This window comes from Lissotriton helveticus, chromosome 10, assembly GCF_964261635.1.
Source record: "Lissotriton helveticus chromosome 10, aLisHel1.1, whole genome shotgun sequence".
Lineage (NCBI taxonomy): Eukaryota > Metazoa > Chordata > Amphibia > Caudata > Salamandridae > Lissotriton > Lissotriton helveticus.
This window is the reverse complement of record NC_136071.1, coordinates 980,415,154-980,441,162: the sequence shown is the minus strand read 5'-3', so window position 1 is coordinate 980,441,162 and position 26,009 is coordinate 980,415,154. Positions and strand designations below refer to the sequence as shown.

The 26,009-nt window shown below is 47.3% G+C and overlaps 1 protein-coding gene across 1 annotated transcript in view; it reads right to left on the bottom strand.

Moving 5' to 3' along the window:
• HEPACAM2 (HEPACAM family member 2) overlaps positions 1–26,009 on the bottom strand; it is a 497,170-nt gene that overhangs the window by 392,812 nt on the left and 78,349 nt on the right. The window contains exon 2 of the mRNA XM_078663656.1: positions 4,809–5,159. Coding sequence (XP_078519782.1) covers positions 4,809–5,159 — 351 coding nt within the window. The remainder of the gene's footprint in view (positions 1–4,808; positions 5,160–26,009) is intronic.

Genomic DNA, 26,009 nt, shown 5'->3' with positions numbered 1-26,009 from the left:
CTGCCCTGATCACATTAACCAGTTGAGGCTTACTTATGTAAAATAGTGCATCTGCCACTGATTAGGTTAACTTGCATTTATTTTATTATTGAAGGCCTGTGCTATTCTATCTGCAGTTAAATTAAGGTGAAAGATCAATAAAATAGTTAACTAATATTTTATTTGCCCTTGACCCCGCCCCCACTTCGACTGCTGTCCAGCGGCCCCCATTCAGCACAAGGCCAATGAATATCTAAGAGACACAGCAGACACAAGGGACCCTCATCACAGTCTGCAGTGGGACCCTGTCATTTTGTGATATGCCACAGCCAGCATTCACTGCTGTGGTGTGAAAACAGGTACCAGCCCTCAGACGGACTGAAGCACCTGCATTAGATTCTGACGTGTCAGTCTTCAAGGCAGTACACTGTGACCGTAAACTACAAAGAGGTGCCAAACAGTGAAGGGGCAGCATCAGCTTACATGCTGCCTGAAGAGAGGAGGCAAACACCGGAGTCTTGGTTTTAGAAACGCGTTTAACTTTGCAACATTGCAATGAGGACGTGTACCCGCAGTGGAGCAGGCCTGGACCAGCAAAGGCCGCCCTCACTTCAATGTATGTGCTAGAGGTAGATGATCCCTTGATACAAGGCAAATGTAGGTCTGCCTCGACCAACAGTCCAAGGTACTACATGTTGTTATGTGTGCCTGTGCTGTTATCGCTGTTGTCTACAGACACACCTGTAACACAAGTGTCTTTTTATTACATCACACCTGTGCCGGAATGGCACACCACCGCGGCTTTATCCTAGTAAAACGGCCAAGAAAAACACCTCTGAACTCTCAGGCTTCCTTTTCCCATCGAAAGCTGCTACATTTTTAAATGACAAAATACGGACTGCACTCTTCTTGTGATTAGGCAAATGGTGTGGGTGCTTGATGGGCCCGCCGTCCTGAGCTTCCTCGAATGTTACTTTATAGGATAGAATCTAGGGCTCTAGGCCATACATCGATTGCTTAGATTCAGTTTTAAAATGTCCAGAACCCTCCTCAGTGATCTGATGACGCGCTGCACTTGTGAGAGGCCTGAGGCCGTTCAACCTATTACACCCAATTTGTACCTGATTTGCCCTGGTCAGGGGCATGGAATGGCCGCATGAAATATTTACCAATGCTCCGTGGCAGATTTAACCTGCTGCCGATCGCGTAGGCAAACTAATTCATCTGGCACAATTTGTGCCCAATTTGTTATCACGTTTTGGGAACAAATGTGAGTTTGTACCAAAAGCTTGCTCGCCCAAATGTAACCAGGGCCTAAGTCAGGCTCAGCTACTTTGCATCACTTACATTATAACAGGCACCTTAAGAGGGTATTAGAGGTGCCGCAGGACAGTTGGCCCTGTATCGATGGCACTTAAGTTGCCATATATGGGATAACTCCTGAAATGCAGCATGTTCTGTTGTGAAACAGGCTGGTGACTGTGCTACCTTTGAGCACTGCTTGTCCTTCTGAAGTGAAATGAGGGAATCAATGGAAATTACTGAGATAAAGTGGCCGTTCATGGCATGAGATGGTGTTACATGGGCATGTATGGTAGAATATATCCATGTGTGTCAGTAGTCCATCCTTGATGAAGGCGGCTTCGCACACTGCATTCTGGATTTAGGCATCGCCCATGCAGGCAATTGGCAGCGCCATGTGGTTGAAGTGAGAGGTGCCAGCGGTTAATGTGGGCAGTTGTCTCCTAAGGAATATTTTGGGAACCGCCAACTATTTTTTTTTTTAACCAATTAAGCTCTGCCTAGGTGAAAAGTTGAGTCTGTAAATTTTGGCATTTCTTTGTGAGTCGGGCCCATCATGTGAAGGCCTGTTGGTAGTGGGCAGATTCATTGTTTACGTAGCCAGTGAGCACTTTCTTTTTTCTCTTAACCCCTTCGCTGCGGGGGATATTCCCCCGCTGTGCTGGGGGGAAGGGGGGCGCGCACAGCGCTCACATGCTCATGACAAGCTGAGCTCGTCATGAGGCACGGCGCTCCTGTGCTCATGACGAGCTCAGCTCGTCACGGCCACACCCCTTCCCGTGGAACGCTCAGCACAGCAGGGGAATTATCCCCGCATGCGAGCATTCCACGGCTCATGACGAGCTCGTCATGAGCACCGGAGCGCCGTGGCTCATGACGAGCTCAGCTCGTCATGAGCATTCAAGGGGTTAATGACTCTTTCTATAGTTTCTACTATACAGCGCATGTTACTTTCCAGCAAGGAGTTAATATTTAAATAGACAAGAGTTGAGACGGAAGCTCAAAATTAGAATGAGTGTGGGGCTTAAGTGTTTTAACATCTTCTATTCATATGATGGGCCCAATTCACAAATAAAGTTTGAAAGTTGGAAATCTACCCATCGACTCTGGTTTTTGAGGATTTCTGACTTTCTGGGAATTCAAAAAAGTCACCAGAAGTCTTGAATATCTAAGCTAATCACAGATTTCCCATGCATGCTCCTTTTGTCTGCACTTATCCATGAAGATTGCAGGCAGAGCTATTTGCTAGACGAAGTGCACTAAAACATTGCATTTACCGAACAATCCTTTTTAACAATTTGCTGTACAGAGAAAATAACCCTATAAAGAACTCCCTCCTCTTAAATCCCCAGAAAATCTAATGACATTTCCATCCTTTTAGCATCCTATTAACACACATTTGTAAAGTGCAAGTTAAACCACCAGGGAGTGTAACTCTTTTTATCAACTTCAGAAACATGAGGAACTGAGGAGACCCCTTAGGACTGGAACTCGTGGCAATGGCATCAAATATAGAAGCCCTTTAGGAATGCATAAATCCAGTGATGATAGACCCTTCCTTTTTCAGCAGTTTTACATTTGTTTCCAATGCGGGAAGCATCAGCAAAAACTCTTGAGATTACCATAAACGTCTGAGTTTTTAGCTGTGGGTGCACCTTGCAGAGTCACACCTAACATAACACTTTTCTTCTTGTTCCCATGTATGCAGTACTGCGTGAAATCTGCCAAACTAAGGGGCTTATTTATGAGAGGCTTCTGCTGCCGGAGCATCACTTTTTTGATGCTACGGTGGCATAAGCCTCTCAATCAAATCTCTGCGTGGCTTTGCATGGCCTCATAGATATGGTGTAAGGCAAAGCAGAGCAAGTTGCTGCCTTGCCTTGTTCCGTATCAAGGAGGAGCTCCATGGGCTTTGCAGTGGGTTTTCCCTCGCAACATCCAGGGATTTTGACTCTACCCCACATTTACTTAATCATGTAAACCTGGAGCAGCACCAAAACCTTACACTTCCCTAGAGCAGGCATAACGAGGAGAAATGTTTGTATTTGTCCTTGTTTTTTCCTCTGCAGCACACAAATTTCACAAATACGGTGCATGGCTGCCCTTTCACATTGGCGTAGGGAAGCACTGCAAGAAGACTTGCGGCGCTGCCCTACGCCAATTACTCAGAAATGAGGCCCTAACTACATTGGGCTGTACTTGAATTCCACTCACAACCGTAATTATCCGCAGACCCTAATTCTGAGAATGAGGCTCTATGGAAGAGCAGGTGAATTTCTCATACAGTAAATGTTAACATAAGTGTGTGAAAGTTTGCGAAAGAAGCAACATGTCTAAAATTCATTGGACTGAAGTAAATTTAAGGCATCCGATTAAAGAAACACATTTAACATAAGGTCACCAGATTTTGAAAACCACCAACCAACAAACCGACTACACTTTTACATCAACCGGAGTGGCACAAAATAATAACTAAAATTACAGTGTACATCAACTTTTACAAACAGGCAACGGTGCATTAATGAAATAAATTAAAAGCAACTTTTAAATCCAGCCTGTTAATTAAATTTTGTTTTGACGAGAGCTGCTAACTCGTTCTGCCTTTGAGCACATAAAAGCTGCCTCCCTCTGTTTTACGTCGATCCTCCCTAACAACCGGGGCATACGCCAAATTTGTCAAAATCTGCCTGGACAGCTGGTGAAGAACTGGGACTGTCCCTTCATGATATTGGGAAGGTAAACACGCTGTCCTAAACCCGCGTTTAAACGCATATTGGCTATTTGCATGCAAACCGCATTTGCCTCTAAAGATACCAGAGACTTTCGCAGTAAACCGTGGCGACCAAGATAACAGTGGCAAGTCTGGCGACCAGTGAACGACTGTGAAATCGGGGCGGTTTGGTGTGCACAAGTGTGGAAAGATTATGGCGTTGTTTACAGCATGAAGGTCACGCAGGGCTTCAGAAGCACAGGCGTCCAGACAGTTAAAACGTACCTCCCACTGAATTACGGACTTTTTATACTTTGCTGCTGCTGGACAGATCTTGTAAAATGCACTCCAACCTGGGATTTCATCCCTGGTCAGTAAACAACGACCAGCTTTTTCCAACCGCAAGCTGCAGTCACAGCCAGTTTCTTGTGCCTACTATAGAAAACCTACATTAAATCACCTGTTTTTTTCTCTGCCAAAATAAGCCAGGGAAAAATAATCACGGGAACAGCAATATGTGCATAAAATAATCGAGACTACGAAAGAGCTTTCTTAACTTCTGGAGGAAGATAGATATGGATAGAGGGGCATAATTGTGTACATGGTTCAAAATTCACATTATAGGGGCCCGTATGTGAATGATGTCACAGTAGATATCAAAACTCAAGGTGACATCATCAAACACTAGAAAGCCTATCATGGGTGCTTCTGATCAAAGCAGAACTTGGTAAAAAAGTCTGTTTTTTCTCTATTCTGGATGTCCTCTGTTCACAATGTATCTGGACTAGTAGAAATATAAGACATACAGTGTTCTTACCATTAACAGTGACTTGGATGCTCTGGCTTGCTGAAATGGTTCCGCTTCCCTCCACATTGATCTTCACAATGTATTTGCCTTCATCACTACGATGTAACTGATTGATCAATAGTGATGCATTGGGAGGCCTCAGGGTAAACTTGTGCTGAAATTCCAGGTCTGGCACCACAGACTGATTGACAGATGTGAGCAGGTATCTCGAAAAAGCCTGGGGCTGATCGAGCAGCCAAATGATCTGGATCCCAGTCGCGGTGCTCTTGTAGTTGTAGTGCACGGGCAGTACCAGAGGCTGTCCCTCAATGCCATGGACAGTGTGCGCCGGAACCCTTAGCGTTAGTGCTGAACAAGTGCCTTCAAAAACACAAAAGATGAGAAGTGAACACCCACAGTAACATGCATTCCACAGACCAAGATGGACACATTCATTGTCATACAACAAAACAAAATGCCTCATTTCAATGAAGCAGTAAATAACTTATGTAACTGAATAGAGTTTTTTCAGTTCCTTATTTTCTCAAATTATATCAGTTGGATAGCGTGAATGAAGAATAAATATAGTTTTTCAAATGCGCCTAATTATTATGGATGAGAGCAATGTAATTTAGTTCTTGTACTTTGAAAATGATAAGGAATTGACACACATTCTTCCATCTCTGCATCATCTCTTTGATGTAACTCTAAGATATTTATTTACCATAAATGAAACATTCGTACAGTTCATATCAGAAATATCCAATTTATGCCCAGAGTATAGGAGCCATGCCATATTTTCATGCTAAACACTGTGTACATTTCTGATGGATACTTCTAACAGCTGAATTCTCACCTTTAGAAAAGCCCTAATTCTAAAATGTCTCTGGAAACCTTTACATATCACTACTCCTGTGTTCCAATAAGTGACACAGAGTGGCTCTGCATGGACTTCATTCTGTCTGGAAGTGACACACAGAGCTGCTTATAAGTGCCACCATTGTGCTCTTATGTCAGTTCCTTTCTTTCTGTGTCAACAAACACTGATCCAGACCATGTTGCGAAGATTTTTTCTTCAAAAATTCTAAACCAGGGTGCAAGAGAACTATTTCCCCTCAAAAACTACCAGATTTAAACGATGCTGGGACTGTCACAGACAAATGTCTGACAAACCCATTTGAGGTATGTCTTTGATGGCAGAGCTGGGGACACTACTCCAAGTCATGGAGGAATGAGCCTTCATGAATCTACTCTACTTTGCTAATCCTGCATTGCGTGCGTTCACTCTGTCGCGCCTCCACTGAACAACTTGGAAATCTTTTTTAATTCTTTTAGAAAGCACTTCTTCGTCCTAGCGCTGTTCTTACTGTATCACGCTGCTGTTTTTACTCACCCTGCTGCTGCCCTGATAATTAGGCGATAGTTCTCACTCGCACATTAAAAGTATCTTTCACCCTGCATTTGCAGGATTTAGGCTGTTTGGGCTGATTTGCATCTCGTTGCGGCTATTTCGCCGCCATCTTTGGAGGAGGAACTCGGAAGGTGCCGTCAACAGGCGCCATCTTGGTCGCGGGTCCAGAGGCTGACTCCTCGGACTTTTGCGCTTGAAGGGGGGATTTAAGCCGGGACACGCAAGCACGCAGGTAGACTCTACTTTGCTAATCCTGCAGTGCGTACGTTCACTCTGTCGCGCCTCCACTGAACAACATGGAAATCTTTTTAATTTCTTTTAGAAAGCACTTCTTCGTCCTAGCGCTGTTCTTACTGTATTGCGCTGCTGTTTTTACTCACCCTGCTGCTGCCCTGATAATTAGGCGATAGTTCTCACTCGCACATTAAAAGTATCTTTCACCCTGCATTTGCAGGATTTAGTCTGTTTGGGCTGATTTGAATCTCGTTGCGGCTATTTCGCCGCCATCTTGGGAGGAGGAACTCGGAAGGTGCTGTCAACAGGCGCCATCTTGGTCGCGGGTCCAGAGGCTGACTCCTCGGACTTTCGCGCTAGAAAGCACTTCTTCGTCCTAGCCCGTCTGCGCCCGTCCGCGCACCGGCTGCGACCTGCGCCAGCCACGCTGCCCAATCCACTTCAGCTCACTATGTTTACACCAGGGAAGAGCTAATTCAGGTACATCAGCATGTTGGGCCGACTACTCAATCTGTGGGGGCTAATAACTCTACAACTACTCTATCTTGCAGTCTGCTCAATGTGAGGTCCTTGTGCAAACACCATTTGGAAATAGTAGTCCTTATTGAAACCCAGTGTTTGGGTGTATTGTTAGTAACAGAAACCTGGACAAGGCCAGATAGCGGGGTTGAGCTTGGCCTGGCCTGTCCCCTTGGGTATAAGATTAGGCATAATCCCCGAGTGGATGGTAGAGGTGGGGGTGTTGGATTTATCTTTAAGGAAGCCTTTGATCTGATGGATTTTGAGGTCAAAGATGTTCAGTGCATAGAACTGATGGGCTTTTCATTTAAAGGTCATAGGGGAGTTCTTTATTCGGGCCTGCTTTGCTATAGACCCCCACGTCAGTCTCGCACGAACTGGTGGATCTTGTTTATGATCTCTCTAATTCTCACGCTAGGCTTATGATTTTAGGGGACTTTAATCTTTGGTTGAATGGCCCCCTTGACTCAGCCTATAAAGAACTGTGCCAAGCCTGTATTAATATTCGCCTTCAGCAGTTGGTGCTCTCCTTGACACATTCGAAGGGCCATGTCCTGGATCTTATCTTTGCAGATGAAACATGGGTTAATGTCAAGGATATAACTGTTCAATGCTGGACCGATCATGCCCTCATTCAGTTTTCGTTGCAATTCCCCAATGACCCTCACACGGACAATAGTTCAGTTAACACTCGTTTTAGTCGGCAGTGGACTAAGCTTCTGAAATGTCCTACATTACCTAGCCTGGTTACAAGCGGATTTACTCTGGAGAAGGGGGTGGAAGATAACTATCGGAGCCTTTGCTCGCAGATAACAGAGTCCTTAGACAAAATTATCCCTCTAAGGAAAGTGAAGGATAGATCTAAACACTCTGCTCCCTGGTACTCCAAGGAACTATGCCAGCTGAAATTGTGCTGTAAACAAGCTGAGAGAACTTGGAGGAAGCATTACACTGAGTCGGACAAAACTCATCTAAAGCAGTCGCTCCAGGTCTATAAAGCACAGATCAAAAGCGCCAAAGCTAAATACCTAGAGGACATGCTATCTCAGTCGGCTAATAAGTCCCAAACCCTGTTTAAAATTGTTAACAATCTTTCCAACCCTGCCTGTGCCACTAGTTGTATTCCTGCCTCACAGGCGCTATGTGATTCCTTGGCCTCTACCTTTGAGGACAAGATCACTGCCATTTTAACTGGACTTTCTGTACCAAATGTTCCTAGCACTCAGGCTACTGCAGAGCCATTACTTACACAGACTTCATCTGATAAGGGGGAATGCACTGTGCATACTGTGCTGTCTAGTTTTACCCCCCCTTCATGTGAGGATTTTTGTACTATGGCTAACAGCGTATCATCAGGCTCCCCGCTTGATCCATTACCTCACACGTTTTGGAAGCTGTTTCAGACTGAGCTTTTCCCTTTTCTGTATTCGATCTGTTGCCAGTCTTTAAGAACTGCCACAGTCACCCGACAGCTGGAAACTGGCAGTGGTATCTCCTCTATTAAAAAAAGCCACTCTGGATCCTCTCTGCCCCGCAAACTATAGGCCCATTTCCTTATTACCTTTTCCAATTAAAATTTTGGAAAAGTTTGTAACTAAGTCTCTCTCCCACTTTATTGAGGAGAATGCCTGCCTAGATGTGGCCCAGTTCGGTTTTCGACCAGCACATGGTACAGAATCGGCGCTGGTAGTTGTTTTGGATGACCTACGTTCACGAGTCGACAGTGGTCGAGCGGCATTTCTGGTTCTGCTCGACATGTCGGCCGCGTTCGACACTGTGAACCATTCTATACTGATCAGGAGACTGGTGGATAGTGGGGTGGTTGGTACAGCTCGGGACTGGTTAGTCTCCTACCTCCATAACAGACACCAAGTTGTGACTCTGCCTCCTTTTATGTCCGATACTAGAATGGTAGGTCAAGGTGTTCCCCAGGGCTCAGCCATCAGCCCCATCTTGTTTACCCTCTACCTCACCCCCCTGCTCAAGTTGATTAAATCTTTTGGTATCACGGTGTCACGGGTCCGACGAGCAAGAGGCGGTTAAACACAAAGACTGGTGGTCCGCCACCCCCCTTTCACCCTGCACCTTTTCCCCACAGCCACAAACCAGTACCTGGTACGAGGTCCCCGGAGACATCGAGAAGGAATGGTCAGACGGGATAAACGTGTGCGGCTCCTTTAAGGCCGAGGAAAGTGAATACGTGGCTCCTCCCCTGGTGACGACAAAAGCAGGAAGTTCCAGCATGAAGACGGACGGCGATTCCCCGGCGGAGGTGGAAGCAGAACGAGGACGAGGACGTGAGGAGAACAGGAACGACAAGCCAGGAGGCCAACGGTTGGACGCTTCGCCCTGCCACGCACCCACGGGAGGAGCGTGGCTTCGAGAGGTACGGGGCCGGGTCACGGGTTGGGTCGGGAGGTTGAAGCAGCCACCATTGTAACCCCCGCCAGACATCCTTCCCCTGAGCACGAGCACTCCTAGACAAGTCCGTTGGTTTAATGTGCACTACACCCTGGGTGTATAACCTCACTCCCGGCCCTTTATCGCCCCCCCCTGAGTACAGGACGTAACTCGTCTTTTCTTCATTTCTTTTGGGTACAACGCGAGCATCGAGTGCAGAGACGAGTCCTGGAAGACTACCAAGACCACAAGGCACCGCGATCGAGCTCCGTGTACAGAGACTATAGACATTGAGATCCATGAAAAAAACGTATATCCCAATAAAGCCCTCCTTGATACCCTTATTAAAGGCACCTGTGTTTCTCTTTGAGTCACCACCCCCACCTCAGAAGGTCGACCCCCCTACGAACCCGGCACCCCCGGGACACACGGTAATAAATTATGCAGACGACACGCAACTTATCTTCTCTTTTGAAGGTAAGGGTGCTGTCTCCACTGAGACCTTCCATCACTGCATGCTGGCCAGGGCGGACTGGCTGAGGGAAAATTCCCTCCAGTTTAATGGATCTAAAACAGAGGTTCTATACTGCTCACTAGATAAAATCCCGCACCCTCTGCCTGTTGACTTCTGACCCTCCACCACTAAGGTCATTGTTGAGTCAGCTGACGCAGCTCGCAATCTGGGAGTAATTTTTGGTCCTCATCTACAACTGGACGCTCATGTGAATAAGACTATTGGCACCTTCTTGATGCTGCTAAGAATGCTGTGTAAAATTCTCCCCATGTTACCTGTGCTGGCAAGACCCGAGGTAGTGCGCAGTATCATACTCAGTAGGTTAGACTACTGCAACGCACTTCTTCTAGGAGGCCCTAGCTCTCTGATAAGACAATTGCAGCGGATCCAGAATATGGCAGCCAAACTGGCTCTTTCACGTGCGCGCTCTGCATCGTCATCTTTGGCACTTAAGGACCTCAATTGGCTGCCTGTACATTAGCGTATCTGCTTCAAGGCTTCTTGCATTGTCTTCAGAGGACTGCACTGACTGGGACCTGTTGTTCTTCAGAATAAATTTAAATGGTACTCGGCAGCTAGGCCTTTACGTTCCTCCTCTGCCTTCTTGGTTGGGGTCCCTCGCATTCAGAGGGCACGAATGGGTGGCCGTTCCTTTAGCTTTACTGCTGCTAAATTGTGGAATGCTCTCCCACTCTCTTTAAGGAAGTTGAATGAGTTGACTCATTTCAAAAAGGGTCTGAAGTCCCATCTCTTTCCTAGGGCTGTGTGATTCTCCTCTGCTTGTGCTGTAATGTTGGAGTCAAAGCGCCAGGATACCCTTTGGGTGACAGTTCGCGCTATATAAGTATGCTATACATACATACATACATGAATCCAAAGACAATCTGGAAATGTAAAGCAAGGCTGTAAGCAACTGAACTGGAAGAAGCACTGCAAGTCTGCTTCTTTTTAAAGTCGAGAGCGCGGACCAATTCTCACTCTTGAGGTCGTTCTTAAGACAGGTCCTATTCAAGGTCCAAGTCTTGGGGTAAATCCAAATCAAAGAAACACAAGAAAGCCAAGTAGTACCCCTCCTGGCACTCTCCGTTTCCTGAGAAGTCACAAGGGTGTCAATGTGCCACTTGGTCACTCTTCCGATCCACAGAAGAACAGATTCTAGAATTGATCCAGATGCACCCTGTGTTACCCGGTCATTAGCAATGCCGCAAAAAATAAAGTTAATTAGGAAGACCATGTTGTGCACCTCTAGCACTTCTGCTTCCCTGTTAAGTGCATTCAGGCCCAAAAGGTCTTCACAGGCCTCCAGTCATGTAACCACCAGAGCATCCTATCTTGGCACCATCTGTGCCTCTGGAACTTGCTTTGGGTTCTGCACAGGGTTCCATGCCGAAATCTGTGTCAGTACATTCGACGTCAATGCATGACCTGACACTGCTAATGCTGGAGGAGGACCCTCTACTGATACTGATGTCCGACTGAAAGCCAAACTCATGGTGGTGGTTATGGCATATCTTCGGAGGTTGGGAATCAGCTGCGGCTCCTCCATTATGGTGGGGGAGCGCACCCCCAAACATAGCCGTAAAGGAGAAAAAAAGACACTTATTTTATTTCTCCTTTCCTGCCAAGTCTTGGGGGTGGGCCTGTGGGGGGTGGGGCCTGTGGGGATGACGGTACTGAGGGGAGTGTTAGTGCACTCCCTACACAGTGCATGATGGTTTGGTTTGGCCAGCGGTCTTAGGCGACCAAACCATCATGCGCAATGAACCTCTCTCCACCCCCTGCTGCATTGCTGGGGTTGGAGAGAGGAGGCACAGACTCCCAGTCTGTCCTGGAGCGCTGATCGACGGCGCTTAGGGCAATTCTAAAGCTGTGAGAGCAGCTTCAGGATTGGCCGCAGGGTATTTAGGGAGCCTGTGCCTGAAGCAGAGGAACACGACGCTGCCGGATGAAGGTAAGTTTTATTTTTTTTATTATTTTTAATTCCCACCTCTTAATTTTGCAACCGCAATGCCCTCCTCATCCCTCCCCGCCCACGCACCCCTTGTTCTAAACACAGGCCACCCCTGTCGGAGATATTAGTTTTCGTTCACTGATAGAATATCGATGTTAAAAATATCGATGTTCAAAATATCCCAAAAAAATATAGACTACAAAAATATTGACTCCCATACCTACACAGGTAAGTACAAATACAGCAAATCAAAAATATCGATGTGAAAAATATCAATGTAAATATATATATATTTAGTGATCAAGACCGTGGAAACCCGGTCGAAACGTGTCATGTTGCTGAAGGAAAAATAAAGCACAATAACATTTCGTACTGCGTGGTGGTCCGTACCTGCTTTTTCGCTTAAGGACGTTTGATGTCAAGACTGTGGTTTTGATATTGATATGTATATATATATTTTCTTCGGGAAGAATCTCCTTCATATATTCTGTGCTCGCCAGAGGCACAGCCCAGATGGCCATGCAGCACCAAGAAGACCCGGAGTAATTGTGGCACCTCGCTGCTCGCAGCATCTTCGTGACCAGGTTACTGGTAACTCCGGAGTCCTCCAGAAACGACAGGAAGAAGTTGAGTGGATCGAGATATTTAATCTCAATGGGGCTCTTAGTCTCGCATTTGACTACCCCCACCCAGCATTTAACCTGAAGCAACTGGAAACTGTAGTTGGAGGGGACTCAGGGGAGACTGCACCATTTCATCTGTTCTTTGACCCACCCTACTCACCTGAAGCTTGCACCGATCCTATGTTGTCACTCACTCCCCCATGCCACCATCTCAAAATTGCTCACACAATGCATGCTGGGATTTGAAGTTCGCCACAATCAACACGAACTGCAATTGGTGAAGCTGACTGCCTCAGGGGGAGGAGACCCAGGTGCTTGCAGTTATTTTAACAGGAGGGGCTAATGAGGGGCGGTATCTGCACAGCGTAGGGCGCTGAGGAAGGCAACCATGCCGAAATGCATTCGCCGCCGCTGGGACTCCTGAAATAAAGTTGTTTCCTGCACTGAATTCCCCTCTCGGCCTCTGTTCTTTTCTTCGGGAAGAATCTCCTCCATATATATATATATATATATATATATATATATATATAAATATATATATATATATATATATGCCCGGAGGAAGCCCATGGATAGAAGTGACTTCAAGGACACAGCGGGGTGGGAAAGGGAGCTCTTTATTCTTTAACCGCATCCGCGCTAGCGGTTTTCCCGCTGTGCGCGGCGTTTTTTAAAAAGCCGCGTTACATGACGAGCTCAGCTCGTCATCAGCGTACGAGCGCCGTAACTCATGACGAGCTGAGCTCGTCATGAGCGGGGAAGGGGTTAAAAGTGGTGCAGCGTAATGCATTTCGGCTTAACTGCCTTCCTCGGACGCTTGCTCACAACGAAATGGTGCCGTTTCCCTCCGTGAAAATACTCCGGTGCTCCTAGTAGTAGGAGATCAGCTGACCCCGCCTGATTGGGAGCAGCTGCAGTCAAGTCCGAGACTGCAGTTCCCAGAATGCAACATCATAGTAAGTCTCAGAGCGGGGTTGATGGCTGGTGTACCGAGTCAAGGGGGGCCGTGTAGTGGCAGGCAGCATTCCCAATTACAAAGTCAGAAGTCCCTTGGGTCCCCAACGCCCCAGCCACGTTTGCAGGGAGAACAGAAGCAGAGCTGTGGAGAGCGCTGGGTTAACCCTCTCCTCCATGTAATTCACAGACTGCAGCCTGGCAGTAGCCCCATCTCTGACCTGTTCCCGTGGCGGTCCTGGGTAATTCGATACCTCGAACAGAAGGAGCAGAGCAGGTTGCCAGTGACTCCCAGGACTCTTCATAGGGCGGGTCCTTGTACCGCGTTTCTGGCCTTACGCGGAAAATATGCCCGGAGGAAGCCCATGGATAGAAGTGACTTCAAGGACACAGCGGGGGTGGGAAAGGGAGCTCTTTATTCTTTAAAAGTTGCGCAGCGTAATGCATTTTGGCTTAACTGCCTTCCTCGGACGCTTGCTCACAACGAAATGGTGCCGTTTCCCTCCGTAAAAATACTCCGGTGCTCCTAGTAGTAGGAGATCAGCTGACCCCGCCTGATTGGGAGCAGCTGCAGTCAAGTCCGAGACTGCAGTTCCCAGAATGGAACATCATAGTAAGTCTCAGAGCGGGGTTGATGGCTGGTGTACCGAGTCAAGGGGGGGCCGTGTAGTGGCAGGCAGCATTCCCAATTACAAAGTCAGAAGTCCCTTGGGTCCCCAACGCCCCAGCCACGTTTGCAGGGAGAACAGAAGCAGAGCTGTGGAGAGCGCTGGGTTAACCCTCTCCTCCGTGTAATTCACAGACTGCAGCCTGGCAGCAGCCCCATCTCTGACCTGTTCCCGTGGCGGTCCTGGGTAATTCGATACCTCGAACAGAAGGAGCAGAGCAGGTTGCCAGTGACTCCCAGGACTCTTCATAGGGCGGGTCCTTGTACCGCGTTTCTGGCCTTACGCGGAAAATATGCCCGGAGGAAGCCCATGGATAGAAGTGACTATATATATAAAATAAAATATATCGAATATATTCAATATTAATATTAATTTTTACACAATTAATTAAAGTTAATATTAATTTTTACTAAATATTACAAATAATTAACAAAAATAAACACACAAACAATAATTATCTTTAATTTATTTTAAAACTTTAAAATTATATAAAAATAAAATATAAATATAAATAATGGGGGGCGTGGCCAAGATGGCGGGGTAGAAGGACGTGTCGGCTAGAGCTCCCGACCCCATCGGAGGCCCGAGCCCTTAACTCGGCAGCGTATTCCCCCCGGAGCTGCGCAGACTTGCTCCGCTGATAGAGGAACGAGCGACGGTCTGATTGCCGCCTCCAGCGCACGATTTGGTGCTCGATTTACCGTGTTCCCGGAGCCGTGCCCGGGATCGGCTAGAACCAAGGCTGCAACAGTGCCCCGGCCCGGACGGAACAGCAAGGCGTCGGACAGCCCAGAGGCGCGGTGCGGACTCGCCGCCGACGTGGGTGAGGCTCCCTGGCTCCTACAGGCTGCACAGCTGAGCGTCGCGGAGCGGAGCGGTGAGGTGCCCGGGAGGAATCCGCTGCCCCCCGGCGCCCTAAGATGGCGGCAAGCGACGATGATGGACCCCTGCCCGGGCCCGCTGGAGGGCCACAAACTGCACAGTGAGCCGGCTGCCCGGGGCGGGCCACCCAAGCTGTCCGGCGGACACCACCGTCGGTGCGGTAAGCAGTGCGCCTGGCCCAGACGCTTTCCCAGCCGGGACCTGGAGGTCTACAAGCCCCGAGGTGCTGAGGGGACCGGGGACGGAACAACGCGAGCGCCCGGCCTGGAGGCCTAGCTGGGCAGCGGGGGAGTCCGTGCACGGCACTTAGCGGCGCGGCCCCCTAGTGGAAGCGGGCTGCAACCGGCGATCCATAATCACCCCCCAGACACACAGCGCCCCAGGAACACCGGCAACACTCCGCCCGTGCGTTACAGCGCCCTCGTGGCCCATGGTGCTTGGACTGCGTACCGTGCAGCACGCTGTTGGCGGTGGAGCGGCCCAGAGGAGTGGTAGATCGCGTAGAGCGCCTGGAGCATTTGCATCGCCGGCTGGGTCCTGGAGTACACCGCACACCGAAGTACTGGCTGGACAGTGGGGGGGGCTACGTGGGCCGCAGGGCCGCAGATAGGTCCTAAGGCGGTGCCCGACGGGGTGGCTCCCTAACAGAGGTGGTCTGCCACCGACGGGACACGGTCACCCCCCCTGACGAGCGGCACCCCCGTTGCCTCGGCTACCTTGTGCACGCACTACGGAGCACCCGCGAGGCCCGGGGAGCTCGGGCTGGGTTGCCCCTGGGAGATCCATGGGCTGCACGGACACCTAGAACAGCCAGAGGTGGACTGGAATGTGCGACCGGAGCCCACAGTATCGAGGGACGTAACGACTGGGGTCGAGGACGGCTCCTCCTGGGCCGGAACGGCAGCTACGGGACCCTCGTGGGGACGTCCGCGGCACACCCCCTCTTCAGCCTGAGGAAGAGCTTCTGACCGGGACCGGTGGGGTTCTTTTGAGCAGACGCGCATCGTCGCCGGCACCGAGCTGGGACCAGGCTCCCTGAGGCCCGGATTCCACGTGCAGGAAGGCACAGACTGGCGAGGAGGCCTGATCATGGCGGGCCAGAGAGGAGGGAAACGCAATGATCGCACCGACCGCACACTCCCGGAGATGCTCAACAAACAGCAGACCAAGGGGGACAGAGCTTCTTCCTCGCCTGGAGCAGCTGGGAGCTCGCAGTCTGGTGCAGCAGCAGAACCCCCGGTAACTAGATCCTTTTTGGAATCTCTCTTTGGGACGCTGAGGGAAGACTTCCAAGCCCTCAAACAAGAAGTAGCGGGTGAGGTGAGTGGAAACTGTGGAGACCTCCACGCACAGGCAAGCCGAAGAGATCACTCTTCTCCAGCAGGAAGTTCTGACCCTTCGGGAACAACACCTAGACCTACAATTGCACAACGAAGACCTAGAAAACAGGTCACGAAGAAATAACATTAGAGTCCGGGGTGTACCATCCTCGGAAGAGAACCCAGACATTGTTCAATACTTGCAAGAACTCTTCCGCATGGTCCTGGGAGAGGGGGATGACTTCCCCATTAGAATTGACAGAGCGCACAGGGTGGGTCCCACCAGACGAGCTAATGGCCCCCCTCCAGACATCCTAGCGTTCCTCCCGGATTTCCCGCTGAAAGAAAAGATCATGGCGGAGGCTCGAAAGGCACGCTCTCTCACTTTCCGGGATCACCCAGTCGCCTTATATCAAGACCTGTCCACGATCACGCTGCAGAAGCGCAAGTCGTTCAGGATTGTGACAGACTTTCTTAAACAGCATGAGACACCCTACTCATGGGGGCACCCTTTTCGTATTATCTTTAAGTGGCAGGGAGAGACGCACCATGTGCGGAACCTCCAGGACGCCTGCGAAATCTTGAGCATCACCACAGAGGAGGCGGACTCCCAGACGCCTAGAAGGAGGCGCACACCTGACGATGGCTGGCGTCGAGCCACGAGCAGGAGAAGAAGGACAGCGGATCCAGCACGGAGGCCAGGGTCTCCAACGATTAGAGCGGAACAAGAAGCGGTGGTCCGGACTGCGTCCACGGTGCTAGAAGGTCCATCAGAGGTGACACTGACCGCTTAACTACGTTCCGGGGGGAACTCACAGTAGCAGTATTTCCATGGCGGGCTTTGATTGATGGGGGGGGGAGTGAAGGTTTGACTACGTGTGGCTGGACGTCCACTAAGGTAACATTCCACGGACTGGTCCGTTTGGGCTTGTCCGGGACTATTTCAAGTAGTTTTGGGTGCACGGGTGCGGGGGGGCAGCATGACCCGGGGGGTGCTGCTGAGGATGGTGAGAAGGGATCTGGGGGAGTTATGGTGGGTGTTGAGAGTAATGGGGGGGAAGGTTTGTTTAAAGTTGGGGATGGGGGAAGTTGGGGAGGGAGAGTTGGAAGTTACCTTGTCCAGTGCTTCTACGGTATCTGTGAATGCTAGTGTAGATATTCGTATGTGCTTGGCGGTCGTCCTGTTCTCACACACTCTGGTTCGCACACATAAGCAGAATAATCCAATCCATCCATGGCAGAATTGAAGATACTGACCCTGAATGTCAAGGGGTTAAACAACCCCACGAAAAGAAGGGCCATCCTATCTTTATTAGAAAACTCTCGGGCGGACATCTGTCTGCTCCAGGAGACCCACTTGTTAGCTAATGATTGCCACAGAATGAGGTCCCTTCATTTCCCTACACAGTTCTTTTCCTCCAATACGACTAAAACTGCGGGGGTGGCTATTCTTCTGTCCAAATCGTTTAAAGGTGAGGTGCTGCACAAATTTGTAGAACAAAAAGGTAGACTTCTTGCCTACAGACTTAAAGTGGGTACTCTCACGTTCACTGTAGGCACCGTTTACGCCCCGAATGAACAGCAAGATAGATTTCTGCGCGGGGCTCTAGAGGAGGTCACGGCTTCACCGGACACGCACATTATGCTAGGGGGGGACATTAATTTGGTCTTTGACTCCGCGAAAGATAGATCAGCGCAGCGATCTCCACAGACTGGGGAACTCTCACAAGCAATCAAGGCTCAGTTAGTTGAATCCGATCTGCATGATCTCTGGCGCGAACTCCACCCTACTGCCACGGATTTCTCCTACTATTTGCATGCACACAAAACTTATGCCAGACTTGATTATCTACTGGTCTCTGGCCCTGTTCGTGACCTTGCCACGGCCTCGGAAATGGGTGTTATATCTCTGTCGGATCATGCACCGGTCTCGGGGACCCTACATCTCCAACCGAGCTCAGCCCGGGGGGGGGTTTGGAGGCTCCGGGACACCCTCCTACATAGGAGGGAAGTGGTGCAAAGCATTACTGATTCGATCAAGGACTATCAGCTGCACAACTCCAACGCTGATACTTCCCTGTCGACTCAGTGGGGGGCTCTCAAGGCAGTGCTACGGGGAGAATTTATTGCGATCTCAGCGGCAGATAACCGTGAGAGGAAACGGAAACGGGACGAACTCACCCAGAAAGTCAGGGAATTAGAGACTGTGCATCGCCGCACTGGGGCTCCAAGAGTCTGGAAACAGCTGAAAGCTACGAGGAAACTCTTGTCCTCATTGGACCTTGATAGGGCGGAATATGCAGCATTGCGCCTCAAACACGCATATTATACTGGGGGGGACCGATGTGGCCGCCTGCTGGCAGCCAAGCCGAGAGTGGCCCATCAGAGTCGCCAGGTGAAGGAACTGGCAGGAATTGCGGGACAGGGGATCACGGGTGACGCCGAAATTGCCGAGACCTTTCGCCGCTTCTATGCTGATCTATATAGAGCGGATGCCGCCAATATGGAAGACGCGGAGGATTACCTGGATTCGGTGGCCCTACCGTCACTGACCCATGAGCAGGCAGCTTATCTAGAGAGAGAGATTAAGGTCGAGGAGGTGATGGCGGCGATCTCGAGGCTCAAACTAGGGAAGGCCCCTGGCCCAGATGGCTATACAGCCCTCTTTTATAGAACGTTCTGCGGGACGCTAAGCCCTATCTTGACCGCACTATTCAACTCCTTCTCTGACCCTGGAGCTATCTCTCCGGATCTGCTACAAGCGACAGTGTCTGTCATTCCCAAGCCAGGGAAGGACAGGAAGCAGTGCGGCTCGTACAGGCCAATCTCCTTACTAAATTTAGACCTGAAACTCTACACCGGAATTCTTGCGGCGAGACTGGCGCAGCACCTCCCTGGCCTCATTGAACCGGATCAGGCCGGTTTCGTGCCTGGACGGCAGACTGTGGACAACACTAAACGTGTTGTTCACGTCTTGGAAAAGGCCTCACGTATTCCAGGGGAACGTATGCTCCTCTCAGTCGATGCGGAAAAGGCATTCGACCGGGTGCACTGGCCCTACCTCGAACGAGTCATGGCGAAGCTGGGGATGGGGGAAAAATTCCGAACCATGGTCTTTAATTGCTACAAATCCCCCTCTGCTGCGGTGCGCGTGAATGGCTGCGGCTCGCGACGGTTTGATATCGAACGCGGCACGAGACAGGGTTGTACCCTCTCCCCCCTTCTCTTCGCGCTCTACATGGAGCCCTTTGCCCAGCGAGTGCGGCAAAACGTGGCCGTGACCGGAGTACGGATGGGGGGTTTCACCCATGTAATAAGCCTTTACGCAGACGACGTTATTTTCGCGCTGGAAAACCCGAGGCAGGCCCTACCCGCCTGTATGGCGGAACTCAAAGCTTTTGAGACAGTAGCCGGCTTTCGGATGAATGTGGAGAAATCCACAGCCCTGGACCTCTCCTTGACTCTGTCAACGAGGAACGACCTACAAAGGCTCTTCCCATTGCGGTGGTCGAAGGATCAGGTGCAATATCTAGGGATTACGTTAGCTCCCACGTTGCAGGCAATGGTTTCCCTTAACTATGGGGCGGTTGGCAAAAAGGTGAGAGACGAACTAGGGAGATGGAACAAAGGCACGCTTTCCTGGCTTGGTAGAGTGGCGGCGATCAAAATGACGGTCTTACCCCAAATTCTGTATCTATTCCGGGCACTGCCCTTGCAACCACCTACGGGCTGGATTCCACAAATGCAAACTGACGTGTCCCGATTTGTGTGGCAAGGCCGTAAACCCCGAATGCGCCGCACTCTCACGACATTGACACCGGAAACTGGAGGACTGGGAGTTCCCGACCTCCGCAAATATTTCCAGGCGGCCCAATTAAGATATCTGGTGGAATGGAGCAGGTGGGAGTCCGATAAACACTGGCTCTTCCAGGATCAGGCGGTGGCCGGACGCCCTTTACAAGAAATACCCTTCCTCCGCCGCCCACACCGCCCCCCGAATCTCTATGCTTCTTACATAACGCGGGTCCCGTTGAAAGTATGGGACGCCACGAATCGCACATTTGACCTCACCACGTTTCCCTCGCCTTTCACACCAATTGTAGACAATCCCGACTTCACACCGGGGATGGAACAAGGGGCCTTCTCACATTGGAGGGACAAGGGCTGTAGGGCACTCTTCCATATGTACGCGGCGGATGGAATTATCCCCTTTCACAGCTTTAAAGCTTCTTATCAGTTAACCGAATCTGACCGCATGAGATACTGGCAGGTACGGCACTGGGCCTTGCAGCCGAGTGTGAGGGAATCTGCTGACAGGAGGCTCCTCCCATATGAGCGATGGCTAATCACCCGCACCTCAGACTCCAAACTTATCACTGACCTATACAAACTGCTTCAGCTCCCGTCTTCCCACTTCTACATTCCCGGTAGGGAGCGATGGAATAGAGAACTGGGGAGAACGCTTAGCCTTAAAGAATGGGAACGTATTTCATACAGAGCACGACACTCAGCCTACCACGTGGGCCTCACAGAAACCTTCACAAAAATATCCACCTACTGGTATCACACCCCAGAAAGGCTACACGAAATGAACAGGCTTCTTAGCGACAGATGCTGGCGAGAATGCGGGCAGGTTGGCACACTGACACACATCCTCTGGGACTGCCCAGTACTGCAAGCCTATTGGTCGACAGTGATAGACGAGATTGATAAATGCTTCGAGATTGCACTGCCCCGTTTTCCAGCGTATACCCTACTGGGTCTACCAAATGACTTAATGTATCCACTAAAATCTAAGAGGGGGAGGCAGATTGCCATTATGCTAGGTTCTGCGGTACAAAACATACTGATTCATTGGCGCACAACAACCACTCCCTCACGCACGGGTTGGCTGCACAGGTTGTGGCATGTTCTGGGGATGGAAAAAATGTCTCTTACGCTAGCAGGAGATGTGACTGGTTTTGAGGAACTGTGGCAACCCTTTCACTCACTGCTGGCCTCAGAATTCACCGAAATCACATGCCCGAGGTACCTCAGGTTACTGCGGCTTACACCCCCTTTGTGAGGCATGGTTTCATTTGGGAAGGGACTGCCGGGGACTCACGGGCGTATGCGGGGTGGGTGAGAAGAAGGATGGTTGATTGCTTTCATGCTACACGGCACTGGACGGGGAGGGTGGGGAGGGGGAAGTTTGTTGGGGCATGTTGTTCTATTAATAGAGGTACAAGCCCATAGGGCACTGCTTTTTTCTTGTTCTCTTTTTTTTTTAATCTTTCCTTGTATATGCCTCTGTGCGAAGAGCAGGACATTGAAACAGCCCTGGGGCTGGGTCATTAGCATTTCTGATCTTGAGTTGCCTCTTACAGCACCCATTGCATGTTTGTAAATTGCTTTCTATATGAGCTGTACCTTTCTAATAAAATGCTTTAAACATAAATATAAATAATGTAAAATATTTAAAAAAACTTTCTAATATAAATTAAAACATTAAACTATGAAAACATATTCAAACTTAAATTGCCCAATACAATCAGTGCAACAGTAGAAAAAGTGTTAGATAGCAAAATAATGAAATTTACTATTCCAACTCCAGTGAGTGCAGCAGTAGGGAAAGTGTTGGATAGAGGAGGGGTAAAAACCACTATTCCCACTCCAAACAGTGCAGCTGTAGGGAACGTGTTTGATAGAGGAGGGGTAAAACTTACTATTCCCACTCCGGTGAGAGCAACAGTAGGGAAAGTGTTGTATAACAGAGGGGAAATAATTACTATTCCCACTCCAGTGAGTTCAACAGTAGGGAAAGTGTTGGATAGGAGAGGGGTACAAATTACTATTCTAACTCAGTAAGAGTAACATTAAGGAAAGTGTTGGATAGAGGAGGGGTAAAAATTACTATTCCGACTCCAAAGAGTGCAAACAGTAGGGAAAATATTGGATAGTGTAGGGGTAAAAATGTGTTTTCCCACTTCACTGAATGCAACAGTAGGATAAGTGTGGGTTAGCGAAGGGGTAAAAAATGTATTCCCACTCCAGTGATCCAGTGAGTGCAACAGTAGGGAAAGTGTTGGATAGCGGAGGGTAAAAATTACTATTCCCACTCCAGAGAGTGCAACAGTAGGGAAAGTGTTGGATAGCGGAGAGGTAAAAATTACTATTCCAACTCCAATGAGTGCAACAGTAGGGAAAGTGCTGGATAGTGGAGGGGTAAAACTTACTATTCCAACTCCAGTGAATGCAACTGTAGGGAAAGTGCTGGAAACCGGAGAAAAGAAAATTACAATTCACACTCAAACACTTAAAAAATATATAACTTTTTTTTAAATAAAAAAAAATTGATAAACAATATTTAAAAAAAATATTAAACATATAAAAAGAACACATATTATACTATTAATTACATATAACAAAAACGTACAAATACTATATATAATAAAATAATAAATACATTTACATACAATGATTCCTTTAAACTAGCAAATATTTACAAACAATTTTTTTTATTAAAACATAAATGTATATATTTTATATCCTACCCTATAGCACCACACCAATAACAAAACACTTCAACATTTTTAATTAAATGTATTTACATAATTAACATAATTAATAATCAATTAAAACATATTGATAAAAAACGAATAAACATTAATTGACTAAACACACTTTAACATTATAATATCCACAACACACACCTGAAATAAACTGTAAAATAATAAAACAGAATTAAAACGTATTCTAAAATTAATAACTATTATTATTAACAACTAATAATTCAATAATTAAAATGTATTTACTACCCACCCTTTATCCCTTTAAAAGTAAAAACACACCAAAAAAACAATTACCCAAAATAAATATCAAATAATTAACATTAATTAACAACTATAAAATAATTAATTTAACACAAATTACTTCCCACTCTACTCCTATAAACACCACAACACACACCTAAAATCACCAAATAATTATTTAAAATTAATTAACAACCAATTAATAATTCATCAATTAAAAATAAGTTACTTCCCACCCTTTACACCTTTAAAAACCACAAAACACACCTACAATTAATTACACAATTACCAAAATGTATTACGAATTAATTAATTAAAATTAAAAAGAAATTACTTTCCACCCTTTACACCTATAAACACCACAACACACACCTGAAATTAATTACAAAATTAATAACCAATTAATTAATTCACAATAACAACCAAATACATTACAGATTTAACATCTCAATTAAACAAATATTAATAAATAAAAATGTATCAACAAATGTAATATAATTAAATGTATTCCCACCCTATTCCCCTATAAACCCATAACCTCCTACGGAACTAAAAACGCAAAAGTCAAACTATTTTTTTAAAATAAATGTAATATAATTAAATTACTTCCCACCCTATGCCCGTTTAAACCCACAACCTGCTGCGGAACTAAAAGGGCAAAATTCTAATAAAAAATAATAATAACTACTAAAAATGTAACACATATATTAAAAATACAAATAATTCTTATACAAAAACATACATCACATACATATCAAATATATACTAAAATACATAACAATAATAAAAAATGATATTTTTAACAACTATATTTTTGCAAATGATATTAAACACTTCGATATTTTTAAAATCGATATTACTTACCGTAAGTTTATATTTTTGATATTACTTACCTTAAGTTGATATTTTTGACCACACTAATGTTGCAGTCAATATTTCGGACCCACGATATTAATGACTCGATGTTTGTGCAACTCGATATTTTGTACTCGATATTCGGTCTCTGCGCCATTAGTTTTCACATACCTCAACAACTGGAAGTTGAAGGAAGGCTGACCACAGCCAATCAGACTATGGATAGAGAACAGCAAACCTACTAACATCATTGGGGTTCACAATCAACAAGCCAAAGTCACAACTAACTCCTTTGTAGAGGCTCCCTTTCATTGGAGCCATCTTGGATACGGTGCAGTGCAGAGCTTAATTCCATCACATCTGGCTATGATCCCGATGTTTAGCCTTGATCCTGGGTCTCAGTCAGAAAGGCTCTGAGGCTTCTTGCCCCCTTGACCTCCTGCACCCTGCTTGTCGATTATGCCACGAGGAATATGCATGCCCTGCAGTGAAACTTAAAGTTTCAGTGGGCCCGCACCAAGGGGACCTGTCGAATTCCCTTCAGGTGTAGGAGGAGATTGCAAAAGATCCGCAGTGGTACCAACTCGAACCAGCAGAAGACCTCTCTCTCTTCCCCACCAAAGCGAGATAATGTTGACAGATGTGTTGCTACTGTGCCAGGGAGGTCATCTGGGAGAGGTGGAGATCAGAGGACTCTGGTCTAGTGGGAGTTGGACGCAATCCTACCGTCTTTCAAAGGGAGGCTGGTACAGGACCTCGAGGACAACACCACTGGACTACAACAAGCAGCATGGCATGAGGTCCTAGGTTTGGTGCAGAGAGGCCTCTTGTATAAGTGCCTCAGAGTTACAGGTGCTATTTATTGCACTCATTAAAAACCAATACCTTGTGGTTTGGAATTTAACCTGTGCAATAAATAGCACCCATTATGGGTTTTTCCCATTATTATGAGGAATACATTGTGAATAATGGTACTTTCTGCTCCATTATAGGCACGTCTCGCTATTTACATGGCCCTTTCACACAGTATATATCAGAACGCTAACCTGACAATATTTACTGGGTGAAAACTCAGAGAGGTTGGAAAGCTCTGACTCATTCGCAATTGCGACACCCAGGTTTGTACGGGTATCACAATATAGCCCAGCACTTGTTACAGAGGACATAGCGTATCTAGCACTGATTCAAAGAGGGCCACATTCCTACATTTGTGTCACCAATCGCAGACCATGTAATGCAGGAAGCAACTTGTAGTTATGTTAATGAGACAAACATGCAGAAGGCTGATGAACTTGCATACGTCACTCCTCATTTATTTTGTGGGATGTGGACCCAGTCTGTGGAAGGCTACCATGATGAGAATTTTCAAATCAAAGCCTATTTGGTATAACTCTCCTTATCCTTATGATTGCTCTATAGTCACCTTTCCAGCTCTTAAGATATATACATCTTGAATTGCAGCGAAAAGAGTTGTGGATGTGATCACATGAAATCCCAGTATTGGGACCCTCATTTAGAGAATGTCACAGGGTGATAAATATGATACATAACGGTAATCGGATTACTGAACTTTAAAAACTATTTTGCCATTTAAATTACATCATTGATTTGCATCATATATTTCCCATTACCACTTCACTGCATGGAAATCTGTGCTTTTTAGCACAAGCTGAACTAGAAGTAAAGCACTTTTATTGTTCATGTTTTGTTGCCAACATTGCAATGCAAAGCAGAAGTTATCTTTCATTTAGAAGCGCCCTTTGGAAGCGAAACTGTGGAGGTGAAAGAGAGGAAGCGCTTTTGGGGAAGTTGTCTGGTTGATTACCCATTAACAGGTAACACAGTAAACGCAGAACTTTCTGATATACTATGTTTGCCACAATCGTTTTTTTATCATGTATGCTCCTGTGTCTTTCGAAGCAAAGCGGGTTTCGAAAGTTGGCAATCTTCAGTTCGAGTATACTTAGGAACCGAACCCTTTATTTTAACACATTTTTAAAGGTTAGATTATTTTATACATACGATTTCTAAAAACCCCGCTTAGTCGATTCTCTCGTCTCGTGGACCAAAAACAGAGCGAACAGTTAGCCGAAATGTTGGATTTCAAATG